The sequence below is a fragment of the Plectrocnemia conspersa genome, unplaced genomic scaffold (assembly GCF_051122295.1).
Source record: "Plectrocnemia conspersa isolate PC_06_02 unplaced genomic scaffold, ASM5112229v1 ptg000002l, whole genome shotgun sequence".
Lineage (NCBI taxonomy): Eukaryota > Metazoa > Arthropoda > Insecta > Trichoptera > Polycentropodidae > Plectrocnemia > Plectrocnemia conspersa.
In genome coordinates, this window is record NW_028277166.1 from 26,011,402 (window position 1) to 26,031,935 (window position 20,534).

The window sequence follows — 20,534 nt, forward strand, 5'->3', positions numbered from 1 at the left end:
TATTTGAGGAATAATCCAAAAAAAATGGTTTAGAATCAGGGACGTCATTTTTAGGGAGAAGAGTTAGTTAGTTGTCGTTTTTTTTAATATTTCAAAAGCCCCTCCTTTCACCTTTAATTGACACCTAAGGCGTCTCAAGTCATATTGTGATAATACTGTCACAATATCATGTTTCAAGTCATGAGTCTGGGAAGATAATATTAAGATTTCGCCTCTGATGATGATCCAATCTTAGGAGTCGAAACGTTAGGAATAGAGATTGTTGAGGAAGATATTTTTTTTAATGACCAGGCACGGGCAATGGTGAAACTACACACTTGAGTTAGAAGTGTGGTAATATAATAACAAATTAAAACCCACCACCCACCCCCTCGCAGCGAGTATCGGTGTGGAGATATGGACCCCCACGCCAATACTACTCGCGTACTGTGTACTCGACTCAGTGTGCTACCGTCCGCGTCGCGAGCCCTACATGCAATGAGTTTTTCCTCCTCAAAATGAGATACACGCGAAGTTTTTTACTTGGCACCTCGCTGGTGGTGGCAGTGATAGTTCTTGCTATAGTCATGTATTACTTCAGCTTAGGTGAGTTTTTAACTTATGTCATTTATTTATTATTAGATTAAATACTCGAAAATGGATCTGGTAAAGTTTGTTAAAGTAGTAAATTGAATGGGTAACTCAATTTGATACGAATGGTTTCGAATTTGTTGTTTTACAGCCAAATTATAATTAGGTTTAGCCATGTGAAAGACAGTTAACTAATTTATAATTGTAAATGTAATTGACAGTGAAAATACCCAGATGAATTACTTGTATTTATTAATTAAAAACATAATTTATAATCGAAAAGAAATTCAAGGAACTTTTTTTATAAATAATATTTTTAAAATTGGTACAAAGATATTTAGACCTACCAACATACAAATGTATGTAAATATTAGTGGCCTCAAATGTAGTTTATTTAAAGCTGCCTTTGTATGAAAATTACTTGACAGCGAGTGCCACATTTTGCTCAGCTACATATCATGTAAACTAGTGTCTTAAGAAAATTTGACAACTCCATTGTCACTTGATAATAATGTAAATTTTTAAAAGGACTTGTTAGAAATGAAAGTGTACTTTTATTAACTTATGATTTGTTATACAGTAAAGAGAAAATGATCAGATAAATTCAGCATGACTTACTAATTATGTAGTATGTTTATGAATATAACAAATATTTTTTTGTGCTTTCTATGATGTAAAATATATTGAGACTATAACATTATTTAAAACGCCTGTAATAAAATCAAGACAATTTATAAATGTGATTGATCGAAAGTAATTAAATAATTTATAAAAAAATGTAAAAATATTGTAGGGACCGATAAATTTCGTTTTATTGAGTTTTATTAATATAATTTAGCCGAAAAATTAAAATCATTTGATAGTATAGAAAAGGGAAATGTCTGAGCGTCTTGATGAAGAGACTCTTTTGCAGATATAAATAGTATTTCATTAATAAATTAATGTTATATTTATAACTGAGATGATATAAATACACGCATTAAATTTAATCAATCAGTGAATACTTTTCATAAAAATATCGCTTTTCACTTCAAAACGAAACACTTTTCCGAATTTTTTTAACTCTGGTATTGCATATATTTATAATACATAATAATTTTGTAAAACGTAAAATATTATGGAAAACTGACTTCTCATTAAGTATGATAAATATAAATAAAATATTCAAGGGGCTTAAATTATTATGAAATTTTTTAATACATTTATTTTAATATGTAATAATTTTTTTTTTTTTTATTTTAAATAAGTTTTAATTTATTTATTAAAATTTCTCTTTAGTGTATATCAAAATAACAGATCGATAGAATAAAAGGGCTTGAATGTAAAAAAATCCATTTTTTCATAGCGGTTATAATTAATTAAGCATTTAATTTAGTTAGAAATGTAAGTCCAATATATAAAATACGGTGTTTATATTTTTTAATTGACCAAATTAAAATATAGCTGTTTGTTTAATATGTAATAATATATTTATTATTCTAGCTTAATTTTCTGTGATCATATATTTTTGTATAACATTTTATAAATGATTAAATAGTATTTTTAAATTTAAGTTCTAACTTTCTTTGGCCATTGACACCTGAGTATGTATTGTTTTATTTTTGTTGGTGCACATATTGTATTTTAAAAAAATTGGGAGCCCAAAGTTAAAAAATATGCATAATTGCATGAATTAAATAAACAGTGACTACGGCTACTAAAAACATTTGTAAAGTGGTAGACGATTCATCAAATATCCATAAATGTCAGAGATAGTTTTAAAAAAATCGAACGGGAAATTACGATATTAACCCTTTACGCGCTGGATGCGGATAAGTCCGAATCACCATGTGCGGTGATTCGGTACTTAAGTGAGAAATCCAGACTTAACCCACGCTCAATTTAAAATATTTTTCAAGTGCTGAATTAATTTTAATATAAAAATATTAAAAATATCTAAATTAAATCTTTATATTTTTTTACTGTATAATTGTCTAATTACAATTAGTTACTTTTTATAAAAATTCATTAAACATTTGAAGGATTAAGAATAATTCTAATCAGTACGATTCAATTAAAAAAATATGGAAGGCTTGGAGACAGGAATTGAGCAAAAAAATAAGTCGTGCGTATCTGCATATTCTAGATCTAGAAGCTGCTCACTGTTTCTTAATCATTTGAGATGAGAAATGGGTGTTATATCACATTAACTATCGTAGAAGACAGTAGTTTTTAAAAAATCATGTAGCAAAACATATCTTGAAGTCTGGGCTCACTGTAAAAAAAATATTTTGTGTGTATGGTGAGATTGTAAAGAGATTGTGCATTACGAAATTCTCAAATCTGGCCAAACAATAACAGAAAGCTACTATTTTGATCAACTGAGTCATTTTATTCGAGGAAAAGACCTGCACTTGCTTGACAATATGATGATATTATCTCGCGATAAAATTAAGAAACTTTGCTAGTTAGTTTTATCTTATATACCTTATACTCCAAATCTTGCTCCTTCTGATTACTATTTATTTTGTTCGATGCTATATGATTCTATATGAAAAAAATGCAAATAATTTGAACATATAAAACTGGAATATTTTGCATTAAAGCATCCAGCAGTTAATACTAATGGAATTAAAAAAAAATATTGAGATGTGGGAAAATGTTTTATCTTAAGAAAAAAAATATATTTTAAATCAATTGAAAAGTACTTTTTTGCTTCATTAAAAATTACCTGACTCATTTCGGGATTACCTAATATAATATATATATAAATTGCATATACCTTTATTTATATTTAAACAACTTTTCCATTGTGTTTTTTTTATACTTATTGATGTATATTGCAAACCATGTTTTGTACATCAGAAATAATTTTATTTGTAATATTTTTTTAGCAAATGTAAACATTGGATGTTTATGTTTATATTTGACGCATATTATTCATATAAATCAAATCAATTATTGCAATACCAATGTATAGACTATTTTTAGTTTTAGTATGACCGTGCACGTTCCAAATCTATTACGTTTGTTTGTATTACTGAGAAATCGCTGGTTTTGTGCGTTTAATCTTAATTATATGGCACACAATGTATGAAATATATGTTTATATACGAATATAATAAAACAGTAACAAGAAATCCTTTGCGAAATTTCACAGAAAGATTTTCATAAGAGTAATCTGCCACAGAGCATATTGGATAACACAAGTGCATTATCTATGTAATAAATTATTTTCTCATAAGCAATGTTTATCATTATCGGTCTGTTATTATGACAATAACAGCGTATTTAAAACAATTATATGGTTATTATTTAATTAAGTTATCAATTTGGATATTGCTAAAGCTCAGATGTTAAAAGTAATAGTACCTAGAAGAAACTTGACACTGGTTTTTGCGAATGTGTCGGTTTCACATGAACTTGAAAGCTGAAATGTGAAGCTATAAACGATGTCGGTATTAATTGAAATTGAACACATCTTTTTACATGTAAGAATTTGACCTAGATAATGATTTATTGAATATACACATTTCTGGACTAAATGATTTTTTAGTGTAATATATATTTATTACTAGTGCTTTACAATTATAAAAATCGAAACACAGATTAATCGTACATTGTGGTCACACGGGGTCAACAATAATATGTGCATAATAATATTATTTGTGTTGTTTCTTATCAGTTAATTGAAAACATAATGGTTAATTAAAAAAAAGCTTAGGGATCACATGCGTCATATAAATAATATATTATTAAATAAATTTATGTGCATGAGTGAAAATGTATATTAAATCAATCTTAATTGATTTAAATACGATTTTCATTGTTGACCATTAAAATGTCTTTAAATTTAATGCTTTGGAATTTCATGTAATTGGAAAATAAATAATAGAGAGTCTTGTTTGAAGTTTTATCATATTTATATCAAAGAAATACAATTATAAAACGATCTACACTTTCTAAAATGTTTCTTAGATCTATTTTTCTACTAAATCAACGACACATTGATTCCCATTTCTCTCCCACACAAGATCAGTGAACCATCCGTAATAAATTAACCAATTAGATGTCTCTGATTCTCCAACATTTCAAATAATATTTTTAACGTAAAAATATCGATTTTTAATTTAAACCTATTTTTCTTATAATTATAAATAATGGTTTTATATATAGTGTTTCTTTTTGAGAATTTCTCCAGAAAATGTCATATCCAGAATTCTCATTTTTATAAAGCATTTTTTTATTTTATAAAAAATTAAATTTGTTAATATCATATTAAAGCTCATTTCTAACTGACTTTTGGAACAAACCTAAGAAGCAAAATATCTCAATCTTCAAAAAATTAAAAAAACTTGCTGTTGTGAATCACTATTTTCTGCAATTAAATTTAGTAAGTCTAAACAATGCAACTTTAAGCTTCTTAAAACTGTTTTTAAATATTGTGCATAGATTAAGACACGGTCAAAGCCTTCAACTTTATAGATTAAACCTATAATATTTTCAGTGGTTATTGAATATTTAAAAAATACTGCGTGTAGCTTTTCTTATTGAAAATTTTTCCCACCCCTGATCTGTTTTTTAATCATTTCTTTATTTTATTGGTAGTATATTTATTAGTCGCATTTCCTTAGATTTTTTTTAACTTCGTTGTCTTTGAAATTTGCAGCTAAGAATTCATTAATATACAAATGTATATTAAAAAAAATATATTTATATGTATATCTAAATCTAATCAAACACTAAATATCTTACAATATTACTAGAAAGTTCTCATTCATAATAACTCTAGTAGGTATAATCAAAAACATCTTCGACTCATTTCAATCTATATTGATCTAGCAGTAAACATACTAGTAATTCATCTCATTTTCTAACACTGTATCATACAATTAGTAAATACAAATAAAAAATATATACTGCGAAATAATAGCTGCTCATTTAAACCCATTTTTTCCATAACAAAAATAGCAATAATATACAATCAGATGTCTCTTATAGTCCAATTTCGTTCGATAATAACAATATCTCTAATTAATTTGCCGGCTTTTGCAAATTGGAAGGTGTATCCTTTGATGTCCTTTGCGCAAAAATGAGACAATAAACCAAACGACGGCGATACTGGTTGGGCATTTTCATCCCCCACAATCATCCCCCGACAGTTTTGCTTATATAAAGTCAGTCTATATTTGTCTACACTTGTCCATTGGCGCCCGGGGCGGTCTTTATGCAAAATTGAAAGATTTTATTTAGTTAAAAACACCCACTCGCTCGGGTGGTGTTGGATATGCAATGGCGGTCGATTCAATTTGCATATCGGTTGTCCCTGTTGCATAAAATATGATATCCAAGTTTTATGCACACCTTGATAGAGTTGCATTTTAAGTATATGTAACTTTATATAAAAATAATAAAATAGTGCAACTTTAAATCATCTCAAATGGTCTGAAATGTGATATAAAACTGTTATCAATTAACGTCTTAAGCTCTCGGTATTATGACCAAAGCAATGTAAATAAATGGTTTCTCTCTATATAATAATGAATCTAAAAATATGATATTATACGTAAATATATGTTTGCTTAAATTTCAAGCGCTAAAAATCAACAAAGGGTATTTAAATATTAAAACTGTCAGTAAAATTTTCATACGTATATAAATGGAATGAATGGCTTAGCATATAATTTTACATATGTTTTCCTTTGTGTAAAAATATTCATTATAATAATGAATTAATCTGAAAGCACTTAGCATCAAGTTTTATTATATTTTTTTAATAAGTAAAATAATTTCTCTGAATTTTTGTATTTAAAATTCAATGGATATAAACCAATAAATACACTACTGTTGTAAATGTGCTTAATGATAATTAATTGATAATACTACTTTATTTTTAATTTACATGTATAAATGGCTTAGAACTACTAATTGGATTTATATTAAAAGCTTTACATTATATAGTTCGGTGAAATTCGTATACAAATTCCTTGAAACTAAGATAGTATCTTATAAATTTATAAATAAATAAAGCATAATGCTTTTAAAAATACTATGCAACAATAATTTTGCCATTTAGTTATTTGTATTTTTTCCTAAATTCAGCTTAATCAGAATAATATAAAATTATTTTAAATAATTCTACTATTTAAAATATAAAGTGTACTTTCAATTAAAAAGTTTTGGACTAGTGTTTCTTTTATGATTTTTACAAAGTAATTGAATAAATATGAATAGTGAATGTGTATCACCAGTGAAGTTTGATAGTTTTATTGAAAGCATATAAGAAAAAAATTTCACCGGTAGATTAACATATATAATTAACTATTCACAAGATTTAAGTTTAAACGGCATATAGACATCAACCAGTAAAAATTTAATTGAATATGATTTAAATTAAATAGTTAGTGAAATTATATTTGTACTAGTAAAACGTACTTGTCGTACACAGTTGCTCTTCGGTTGCGTCGGTAAGTCCGTGGTAAATCCGTGGTCGAAAAGATCTGTGTAGCGAGCGAAGTTTTGGAGCGAAGTAGTAGTCCGAGCGTTGAGTGTGTATCGCCCGGTTTTGTTCCGCGTAATATATACCGTCGTATACCCTCTCCGCACATTTGGAGGGGCTAATAATAATTCAAGCTCCTCTAGACAGCTGCTAGGTTCGTTGACACAGTTTGAGCTATAAACTCTTGACTAAGGTTGTGTATGAGTCGTAACAGTAATACAAATATAATTTAATTGAAAAATATATAAACTAATAAAAAAATTAAAGACATTTTGGGGCATCATAAAATTCTACTATTGTAGGGGCCTCATTTCGGTTTTTTCCATGGGGGGAGGGGAGGGAAAGTTACCCAACCAGTGGTAATTTTTTTATTAAGATTCATAGTATTTCATTTTCTGGCCAAATTCAAAGGAGTTCCTGATTAATCATAAAATCGTGCCGTTACCGTCGCAGTAGAAACGCTCAGTTATCTAGCTTTTGTTTAACAATATTACGACGTACAATAAGTGGAAATCGAATTAAGGAGGCATATATATAAACGGAATTTTGCCCTTCAAAAACAATTATCACTTCTCAGAACTCAAAAATCCACGTCAAAAGCAATAAAATCGTGCGGTCGCTGTTGCAGTAGAAACACTCGGTTATTTATCGTGCATATTAAATACTTACAATAAGTGAGATTCAAATGAAGCACACCTAAACTGAATTTTGACCAATAGGAGGACGCAAAAAACAATTATCCCTTCTCAGAAGTCAAAAATTCACGTCAAAAGCAATAAAATCGTGTCGGCGCCGTCGCAGTGGAAACGCTCGTTACCGAGCGTTTCCACTGCAACGGCGCCGACACGATTTTATTGCTTTTGACGTGAATTTTTGACTTCTGAGAAGTGATAATTGTTTTTGCGCCCTCCTATTGACCAAAATTCAGTTTGAATACATTTTAACTAGTACTCTCATATCAAAAGTTTGTAGTAATATCGGTAAGGATAGCTATTAAATTTTTAAAACATAGTGTAATATCCAAGATACGACGTCTGTCTGTACTTCTTTCGCTTATTTTCCCCTGAGATATGACCTTGGACTTTACCTAATGAAAGTTGTAAAACTATAATTAGTTTCAGAACTTTCATTCGATTAAGTCAAGTTTGATTAATTCGTGTAGGTAAGGTATGGGTTTGAACAGCAAATGTACATTTCGCAGCTTCATAGACATCTTAGAGCAGCATATAATTTCACAGTTGAATTATATTTTCGCTGGAAGAAATATGCATCTACCAGTTAAAATGTATTCGGAAATTATTTTACTGAAACAGTGAAAATAAATTTATACTAGCGAAAATATACCTTTGCTAAAAATATATATTCACTGTGTATATATAAATATGTAACATATTTAATATAAAACTAATTACAGCAATATATTTTATATGTTAAAATGTATGTGTATTACAAGTTAAATTATATTTTCACTAGCGTTTTAATGAAAATAAATCCAATTAGATTTTCACTATATTTCTACTAGAGAAAATATAATTTAACTGATAGTCGTAGTGAAATTATATGCTGCTCTAAAATGTCTATGAAACTGAATTTAACAGTTGCAAAACGTACATTTGCTATTTATACCCAAACCTAATTTTTAAAAAGTAGCTAAAACCAATATTTTTTTATTCAAAAACTAGATTAATTCATTTGATTAAGGTTTGAGTTTAGTTCAATTTATTTAAAAGTCTATAGTATTATGTTGAATTATATCACAACTCTGTAAATCATGTGAAAATCAGTTGGTGAACAAATACAGTATTACACACTAAAAAGTGAAATTGTAAATTAATTGCTTTATACATTTCAACTGGCTGAGTTAGTGAAATTATGTTTATACTATTAAAAATTGATAATATACATTCACTGTAACATATACAAAAAGTTAAGTTTGGGTTTAAACGCAAATGAACGTTTCGCAACTGTCAATTTGAGTTTTACAAACATTTTAGAGCAGCATATAATTCTACTAGCGCCTAATAGATAAAATATATTTTTTCTAGTAGAAATACTATATATATCCAAATGTATTTGAATATGTTTCAACAGAAACGCTCGTGAAAATATAATTTCAAATTATAACATATTCAACATCATAAGAACATTTTTGCAAGAAAAACACTTTCCCTTATCATAATAAAAATTTTCATTTCAAAATTAATTTATTGTGTATATTTTAATTAATTATAAACATGTATTAACGCATATTTTTTCATGACAAAGCATTTTACAAATATAAAATTGCTTATATCTAAAAAACATAAAATAATGATACAGGTGAAAATTTACATTGACACATAAATATTTTATTTATGTAGCAAATAATGCAGTCATTGGTTCTCAAAGTATTTTAATACAAAAACGAATTTAAATTTATGTTCATTTTATAAGCACTATAAATATGTTGATCTATAAAAATATTATTAGTCCATTGCCATTAATCCATTACGTTAGAATATATGGATGTTTATTACTTACTAGTATATTAAATGTTTTACCACTGGTAAAATGGAAAATTTTTCTATTCAAAATAAATCACAATATATACTAGGGCATGCTGCCACTTTTGTGCTTTTTCACACGCCGCACAATAAAATGCAAAGCTTCCAATCTGAAACTTGGAACGCGAACGCTATTGCGCCGTTTGAGCTTTTCTCGTAAACATCGCAATATATTTCGCGCCGATTACGAAAGAAAAATTCTTCAATTCGAGCTTTCGTTTAACGGATTTGCTTCTATTTCAATTCGCGAAGTGATAATTTAATTTGAACCGCCAAAAAAAAAAAAAAATATCTATTACGTTCAACTTTCAGCCAAAGAGACAGTTTTACAAGCTCTGTCTTCGTGCGATTTCTTTCCTTTACACTTTGGCAGGAATTCTAAATCCATCCTATGTGATGTGCTATGAAAAAAGTGTTCGTTTTCAATAAAACATCAGCAATTTATCAAGATGTGCGTCTGTCTTGCTACGACAGTTACCGTTTATGACACATTCGTGAAGGGTGGAGGTTAAGAAACTCTATATAACACAGGCGGAAAATAACCTATCTTTATCTACTATATTTTATATTATAAACACGTGTTTATTATGCATAAAAATAATGCTGTAGCAAACCGTACAGTTTTGTAGAAATACGTCATAACATGATTTGAATTTAAATTTGATGCAATGCGAATACAATGGGTTGATTATAGCCTAGTAAATAGAGATACAACTATATAACATAGTGAATTTAAATAGTTACACTAATTATTATGTTAAACAAATAGATATTTTTACTTTTAATAACATTTGCAAATAGTCCAAAGCAATGATAAACACACAAAATGGTAAATAAAACTAATTATATTTTCCGAAAAACTCTGATAAAATATAATAGAGTTCCTGAGAAAATATAAATATGTTTGTATTATGTACTGATTTATATTAACTGAGCTCAAATGAACGACCTAATTATTTAATAACGTTTAATTGACTGCTATTAAAGTTAAATTACAAAAATATATTTTATCATTTCATACGAAATCTTTTTTTAATTCAATTTTTTTATATTAAAATATTTGATAACTTCAATTCAACATTTTTTATACTTTTAAATAAGATACTTAGCTTGCACATTATATGACACAGATATATATATAGATGGTCCATTAAAACTAAATTTAAAAAAAAACGGTTTGTGAAAATGATCCTTTTGCTGCGATGATGAGAGCGCGTCTACCAGGTGGGGTAAATCTGATGGTCTCTTCTAGTGGCTGCTTGTGACTGAATTTTCCTTATCAGAATCCAAGCTTAAGTATTCAGAGCTGCAAAGGTTACTGACCATTCACAATTATTGCAGCGATCATTTAGCCAATCATTAGAACGGCGAAATAGGTACACGCCTTTAGAAAGCGACACTCGCTTGATGGGGATTGTCCAAGGTCGTGAATTGTGCATTGCATCGGGAATTATGTGGATTCGGTGATTTATTACATCTTTATAAAGAAATATTTTCGCAATGACGCAGAATATTTACAGTATAATATTTTATGGTGGTATCGAGAGCTTTTTATGTGATCCATCCTTTACGTTTCCTTGTTGCTGGATGATCAATTTGCTCACAGTCAATTAACGCAAGACCCTTTCAAATGTGGGCGTCTCTGTGTGTGGTTGCCAAACAGATAAGATGAATCATTGTTTTTGTCTACTATATATTGTAATTTTGATTCATTGAAATTTCGTTAATATACTAACAATGGTTTTACTCTGGTTTGTTGCGACCTGCTCGGTGACGATATTTGGGGATGACCATTTTTTTATAAAGGTACGATGCAATGGTTAATGGTGCACATAATCCCATCATTCGTTGTAAGTTAAAAATCGTTCAGATTACAAAAGAGGAATACAAATTTATATTCTTTAATATATATATATATATACAAATTTCTATATCTCAGGATATAAATAATTTAGTTTATTGAAAGAGTACAAATTCAATTTATTTACGACCATAATAACAAGTCTTATTAATACATTTTATCATCAGTACTGTTTTTATTTTTTTCGATCTGTTAAATCTGAATTAGTGATTAATCATTAAATATGATTTATCACTTATTATTTTTTATGGCTTTCGCAGATGGATATTATGCTGATTAATTTAAATGGGACTTGGTCATACATATATGATATAATATAGAGAATATCGCATATGTTTTAAAATATAATGTTAACGTAATGTGCATTATTCTACAAAAAATATTTATTATAAACTTTACTCGAGGATTTATTGATAAAGTTCTGTTGGAAACGAATTTTGAATGAAAGTAAAATCAAGGCATGTATGTGTTTATATACTCTTGGTCTGCATGGGAAGATATTTCTTGATTGCCCACTTTTACCGCGATGGCTAATTACGAAGATTTCTGTGCATTTGTATTTGTTTATTTCTGTTTTTTTATTAAAAAAAATTGCGTTGCGTGACTGTTGAAGTATAAATCGTTGAAGATTCGGCAACCTCGCACTTGTCTTTTTACATTCAAGCGGTCTGTCAATGCAATACATATTTTTTGTGTATGGCACCGAACAGCCGTTGTAAGAAGATTTTTGCTACTCCATCGAAATTGTCATTTTTCACCTATCGGCATAACAATGACCTCGCCGACATTTCTGTTTATTGTGCTTTTAACGCGTTTTTTACGGTTAGTGCCGGAATTTTAATAGAAATAGCATTTTTATATTTTAAATTATATATAATTATTATTAATGTATAAAATTATTAATATTACAAAAGTGTTGTAATAATATTATGTATTGTTTTTTACCATTGTGACGCATTGGGGTAATGTGTTATGATGATCTAAATTAAATTTAACTCGATGATGTAGACATTTACATTTTTTGCCTTAAAAAACATTTTACATTACCTAATGACTATTTAATTTTAAATTAGGGAATAAAAATATACAATAATAGGGAAATAAAAGATATGTACCACACAATACATAGCAGTTAAGGCAATAAAGCTTGTAGAACTACTTACATATGTATATTATAAGTATTGCCATTGATTGTTAAATGAAATTTCAACCTAAAGACGAACTTGTGTATCTTAATATGAACGATCGGTTTTCTATTGGCTATATTGATTCACAGAATGCGGTAAAAATACTTACCATCGAGGGGAAATGGAGATAAGTTTTCTTAAAAGCAAACTTATTTAAATGCCAGTTGTAAACTGCCAGGTTTTTTAATGTAAAGTAATGCCTTTCATTACTTAAATTTTAAGCACCGTACCTCCATTGTATTTGAAGCCGAATATAAACCAAAATTTCATTTCCTGAAACGCTAAATTCGGTCGGTCTCAATCTTTTGATCGGACGATATAAAAAGAAAAACTTTATATCGTAGTTGATATAAATATCTTTCTATAGAATACATAAAGAAAAAATTACCAAAAGCGGCTACAGACTCAAATCTTTTTATAAAATAAAACGTTTATTATTTAAAACGCGTATATTTTTTACAAAACTAATTTCGGAAAGCATTCTATTGATTCGTTTGACATTGAAACGTGCCGAAATAAGCGTTGATTCACCAGAGAGAGGATTTGGTGGAAATTTGCGGATGCGATTTTAGCACGAAGCTTCCACATCCCTCAGCAAACATCCAACCGGCGTTCAACACACATTTTAGCGACACCGCGTACCAGAAAAATACAAACTTCCGACATAAATTCAATTATCGCTCACTTTCGACTCCGCTAAAATAATCCCTATAGGCCTTGACCTTCTTTTCTTAATGAAAACGAAAATATTATCGAAAGAAACATACCAAAGTCTCTCAACAGGTGGGCCGAAAATTATCTTATGCGTCCGCCCACCTGTGGCTAAATCGGAAAAGTACATACTTCTACCGGTTACGCCAACAATACGTGATATTTTATGATTTTAACTTAAACCGCACAAACACGGCCTTCATTATTTGTGTTCATTACCTGGGGAATAATTGCGACAATGTGTTAATAATACTAGAGACAAACAGATCCGAGGGCTTTGCCTTTATTGTTGTGTAGAGAGGCTTTCGAGTGGGTGCATTGAATACATTTAATTACTGTTATCAATTTTAATAATTAAACGCATTAATTAAATCATTGTGTGAAGATTTATAGCTCAAATGCTTAATCATATGCTATTTTTGGTTAACGAATTAAATGAGGTAGTTACGGTTTTCTAAACTAGATTTGTGATAGTGATTTGTACATATTTTATAAAAAGATTGCGTTTAGACGAGTAAGTGCCATTGCTATTAAATAAATAAAGCTCTAGCATAGAAAGGGCTCTTTAATGTAGGAACATACCTCTCTAGGAAACGTTTCTTTGAATTAAATCACGGGGAGATGGACCTCATAATGTTACAGCATTATAAGTGTTTCACACCACTACTAAATTATTTCTTAGCTTGCATGAAAAAATATGGATGTAAATCAAATAAAGTCAGAACAACAATATAATAAAATAAATATCAGTATAACTTCAATGAAAACTAAAATCACATTCAAAGATAAAACACTACCATAGAAAATGGTTTACTAGAAAAGCATAATCAATAACACCCGTGGAATAGAAATGGATTTATTAAAAAAAAAATATTATGCAGAACAGTAGCTTTTAGTATTGATGATACAAAATTACAAGCAATATACTGAGCACAATAAGGAACAGGATTTGTTTTCTAAACTGGCTTTGATGTAGATATTTTCTTCAAATCTACAATCCAAATGACTCACCCAATCTTCACGTGTCCACTCTCGGTCTTGCTGAGCCAATCCATATTTTTTTGTTGTTATAATAATCTCAAAATCTTTATTAACCCTTTTGCTTACTGTTTGTGATAAAAAGATAGCCCACTGGTAACAGAGATTTTATCAAATGTCTTTGGGAAGCTTCCAAAATACTTCTGGTCAGTACTATTTTATAGTTACAAATCTGCAATTGTTTATAACATATTCACTAAGTGCTGTATATTTTGGATATTGTGGACAATTCTTTTACTGATGATGGTCTAATATTTTAATCCATTTTTTTTTAATAAAATTAAAAATATTAAATAGTATATAATATTTAAATAAATGGACAATAATCATAACATATAAAAATAAGAACGAGCCGAACCAGCTCCTCATGGTTGACATTAAAAAGATCAATGTGCTTTTGGGTTTCAATGCCGAAGAGGTGTGACTGCAGCCAAAATTAACGCTGAAAAAGTTTATTCAATTTAGTACGTATAATTTACTACCGTAGAGAATTAGTATCAAATTATATTCCGTAGGCTAAATGCTGATGTTGGAATTAGTTGTGATGTCTTGTCTTTCGTCTTAAACGTCTTTGACTCTCTCATCTTGAATCGTGTGATCGTCGCTTACCTTGAATCGTCCCTGCCCTTCTCGTATCAAATCAGTTAATCGTATTCCGATTATTTTTTATTCAAGACTGCTTTGTTGAATCACAGATGTGGATATTTGTTGGGCAATTGCATTGCTTGAACGCAATATATTCACACTTTAAAGTGAAACTTTCGAGGATCGTTAATGCAAGGGATAAATGCCAATAGCGGTTTTTATGCAAGTTAGACGCATAGTCTATCAATCATTTTCGACGCACAAAATGGTAATTTTTACAATAGAGAGAATTTTCACTTGCTCTCAAAAAATATTCCTAATACTTTTAGTGGAAATAATGTTCCTATCGATGTCAAAGAAATATTCTAATACATAATATGTAATATTAAACATAAATATATTAATACCATTAAAATTAAAAAAAAAAGCATAACTCGAATGCCTCTTTTTTGGTCTGAAAAAATAGCGATAAATTTGTATTGTTTGTATTAAAACAAGTTGCTTAAAATAGTTAGATTATGCACTTTATATATTTGCCATTGGATTGTAGGTTTTGAGAGGATAAATTTCAATGGCGCATTATCTAAAAATTCGTAAATATTATATTATATTATCTCAAGTGTACAAGAAAAGGATTATATAATCCAAAACCTAACAAAATCGCCACCGTGACGACTCTTTTATTATACAATTCACATCGTTTTGCATAAAAGTCGTTAGATATATGAAAAAAATCATATCACTAAAAAATAAAACAATATGAAAAAAATATTCCGGAATATGCTGATAAGCAAAGGGTTACATCTCGGTGATTTACGACACAAAAATGTGGAGGAAACCTCAAAAAAAAATGTTTTATATCGCCGGAAAACATCGAACAGCTCTCGCATAATGCGATCTATTTTTCGTCCCGTAAGTAATGCGCTTAGCTTTTCCCGAATGTTTTTTTTAACTCACAAACGATTTATTATCGTGAAATCACAAATTTCACACCGCGTGAATTAAAAAAAATAGAGCAAATATTCTCAAAGGAGATGTAAACAATAAACAACCGATGTGAAATTTATGAAGCACTTTATAAAATTGAAAGTGTATTTAGTAGAATAAATATTTAATAATAATATTATAATTCAATAATAATCATTTATTGACTATATAAGTGGAAAATTACTTTGTAATAATTTATGCTACATACTCATGCTCATTCAGAAATATAACTTTTAAACAATAAGTCGTTATTATAGCACATTGACTGAATGTGAGTTTCGAAAAGGAAATCTTTACGCCCTAAGTACAATAGTTTAAGAAAGTGGTCGTACAAAAAGTAATATAGCAGAAACTGCCTTCGATAAAATTTGAACATCTATTTCACAACTATATGATAACTGAAATTAAATATTTTATCTATCATAAAGCTTCATTATATCATGTACTGTGATTTTTTTAAGCTTAATTACTCATTTTATAAATATTGTCTTAACTATTTTATACTTAAAAGTAAGCCAAAGTTTATATTTTTATTGGTAACTATAATATCTTTTATGTCAAAAACATTTTCTTCTTGTTGTTTAAATTGATATTTCTTATAATATCTTATAATAAATGCTTAAAGCCAGCGTAATGGGATTTATATGGCTATTACGAGATATTATTTTTTATGATTGTGTTTTTACACAATAATTCGTTTAGCTTTTTATTAAATTTCGCAAATGTGCTATTACATTTTATTGTAAATGAATTTATTTTTGGAAAATATTGTGTAAGTAATAACATATATACTTATTATATGTACAATAAATTCACTAAGCGAAAGTTTGAGCAACTTTTACGTGAAAAAATAATGATAGTAATTTATAAATTTGCTAATAAAAATTAATATAAATTATTTCAATTTATATATTAATGCGAAATATTTTTGTTAATATTTTTAAGCTGCAGAATGATTATAATATTTTAAAAAATAGGAAAAGTAATTGTTTTTTAAGCTTAATAGTAACTCAAAGTGATGCTTTATTTATTTTATTTTTCAACTATTTTATTTGAAGGCAATGTTTATGCAAAAAGATTAGATGTATTTGGACATATGTATTATAAGTGCATTTTACATATTTATATGTATAATTTAGACAATAAATTTAATAATATGTATTATATTAAATATATTTTGCTTGTACTTATAATTATAAAGAATATTTACTAGCATAAAAAACCTAAGAATTTATTATATAGATAAGCATTATAATATGCATAATTCAGTTTAAAATAAATTTAAACTGAATAAAAATATTGTTGTATTTTATAAATGCACCTATTTATTGCATTTTTAGTGTTTAATATCACAAAAAAAAAATTACGCATATATGTATAATACATATCCAATATAATTTTAATTAGTCACTTCTGTTATTAATAATAATTTCGCTTATATTATCATTATCGTACGATTCAACGTATATTCTTAATTTTAATGACATAAGCGAAATATTATCAAGTGTGTATGACGTTATAATACAATTATTTATGTATATATGCTGACTATTATTATGTACTTATAAAACGCTTCCGACAGAGAAAATCATTACAAAAATAAATATGTTTTTAATCGAGATTTGACAAAACAAGACTTTTCCTTTTATTACATATTTATTTTATTAATGATTGTATGAAACTTTCAAATAATTGGCTGTGTCTGCAGAAGTCGTAACTATATCAAAGTTGACGTGGAGAGGGAAGCGGCTGCTATTTCGGTTTCGATAAGTCTCGGTCAAAGTCAACCGTAGATCAACTTTGTACGAGCTTGAATAAAAGTGAATTCTATATAAGTATGTGCTATATATTTCAAGTTAAAAGTGGTTATTTTTTTACTCGACGCGACTACCAATTGCAATGATTTGGGGTATAAAATTAGATTTGTTTATTATCGTCGTTCTTTTTTAAAGTTTAAGCAGGTGTAAAATAAACAACACTGTTCTTTTACTGCCTACTGTCAGCACTTGTTAATAACATACATTGACACCGAACGACTTTTTTTATTACATTTGATATGTTAATATTTCGAAATCTCTGATCGTGAGGACTAATATTAATATTTTTAATTTTACTTTTACACTCGGTGTGGCGAACTAAAATGTTTTTAGTTTGCATCCGGGGGGGTCTAACTCGTTAAGGGCGAAGCCCAGGCGGTGGATCCAACTTTTACGTACATTCAACTAAGCAGTAAATTATTTCATAAACAATATTTAGAGATCTGGGTGATACATAGGATCACCGCGCCATTATAATTATGATATTATCTGTCTGTGTGACACATTTTAAATGTGATTTAAAAATATATACACTTTACAGACCGCTACTATTATTTCTTTTTATTTTTTATAAAATCATAGAATTGTCCAAATTCAAGTTGCAATTTTTGTCATGAGGCCCGGAATCCTTGTTTTTTCACTCTCGCTCTCGGTGGCCCTATGTTAACGTATATTTTTGTTTGATTGTATTTAAATAAATGATTAACAAAATAAAAATCTTCATTTTCATAATAATCTAGTTCCAAAGGTAAGCTAGAACATTATATCTCAATTGGCATTGTAATGATCATGTTAATTTACACGTCACATGAACATGATGCAGAAACTGCGTATGCACATTTGAACTTGATCTTTCGTGTTAATATGGCCTAAAGATAACCTTTGACAAACACTGACCAGCTCTGATTAGTCATTCTTAATATTGTTTATATACTTATTATCATATGCAGCGTTTAGAATATTAAAAGCAGACCTATTTTTTTATCTGCATTTCCTGAAGCATAAATGATAATATGTATGACTCAATACATAACAGAAATAATCTCGAAACAATTGTTTGTTATGTTGACCCCAAATATTTTTATCGCCTTGAGTAATAATAGATTATGCTCTTTTACTGTCACTAAATATCAAGATAATCATAATATAATTTTTGCACATAAATATTACTAGCTCGACTTTATAAAGTACTTAGCACTCTGTGGAATTGATATGGTGGATTTCTGGAATTTCCACGTAGACAGTGGTTAAACGCTTTTTATTTGTGTCTACGACTTTTATTCTTCTGGAAAATGCTTCTTAAATATTTTAGACATTTTATCAAGTACATGTAATTTAATTAAGCATCATTGGACATCGATGTATGCATAAATGCATTTATAACCTTGAACGATAATGTATTATCATATCTTATCATACACGTGTGTCATTCGATAGTATTGAAATTTAATATTATTTTATAAAAAACATACATTTTTTATTTGGCAATCAAATCGTGCTTGGTAATTAAGAATTAAAAATTAACGCATTGAGAACTTTGACAATAAATTAGTTAGATAGTTAAAGTGCCAAGAAAGTAATTAAACTTATATATTTACAGTATTGTTAATGTTGAGTTTAATCTAAAGATATCATTTAAGTTATACAGCGGTAAATTGCTTTATGCAAAATTTAATTTAATATAAATATTTACTATAATAATATTTTTTAAATATTGTTTTTGATATAATATTTATCTTAACCTTTATAATAAAAATTAATAAAATAAACTTAATTAACGTATGTTTTATTAAGCAAAGGTAAATATTACACACAAGGTGACCCAAAAAATATCTCATGAACTGTTAATAATTATAAAATGAATTAATAAAATTAGTTGCACCGCTGAAGTGGCTCAAAAAAGCAATGAAAATACTTTTTTGAGCCACTTCTATATGCATATGATTTTTTTTCAATAAATTAAATTACTGTTACCATTTTTCTTGAACAAAAATAATCAAAACCGAATTTAATTATTTATGTTTATCTTACTTTAACCTTTTCGTTGCCGAGTCTGCTAGAATTACTATCTAAATATCGACGTACAATATATTAAAAAAATATATCTCTTCGGAAAAATGTTATTTTGCTCTGAATCAAGTACCCCAAGGACCATTAAACATGTATCCAATTTCTTATTTAATGATGACGTCAGTTCCGCAAATTCTCGCCATACTAGCAAATGCCGATATATCGGATTTCCGCAACCAAAGGGTTAATACATAGTACATATTGTACTCATTTTGTACATAAAATATTAAAATATGTATCTAAATTACTAGCAAATGATATAGATATTTAATTTTAGGTACTTCTTATTTTTTATTAATATTAGTTATTTAATAAAACATGACTACAATACCCTTTCCTTTAGTTTTTGTATTTATTTATTAAATTATTTTTTTATTATGATTCTTAATGTCGAATGTGTTTGGTGGAACTCGTATAGCATACAAAAAAATGTTTTTTAATATAAAATCTATTGTAAATGCGGTGCGTTTTAAGATATTTTATATTGATTATCAATATTAGTTTTGTAAAAAATCTTTTTGATCCCCATATATTATTTAATTATCATCCTACTTGTGTACAAATGTAAAAACAAATCAAGCTGATTAATAAATATAACCTTTTGAGCAAAAATAAATTAAAAGTTTGCACATAAAAAAGCAAAAGCCTAATAAAAACACTCATCTCACACCGCCATCGAAATCTAGC

General features: G+C 28.1%; 1 protein-coding gene across 2 annotated transcripts in view; it reads left to right on the forward strand.

Moving 5' to 3' along the window:
• The first annotated feature begins 458 nt into the window (after window positions 1-458).
• Lgr3 (Leucine-rich repeat-containing G protein-coupled receptor 3) overlaps window positions 459-20,534 on the forward strand; it is a 61,224-nt gene continuing 41,148 nt past the window's right edge. For both annotated transcript variants that reach the window (XM_088205501.1, XM_088205503.1), the window contains exon 1: window positions 459-585. In XM_088205501.1, coding sequence (XP_088061627.1) covers window positions 498-585 — 88 coding nt within the window. In that variant the 5' untranslated portion in view covers window positions 459-497. The remainder of the gene's footprint in view (window positions 586-20,534) is intronic.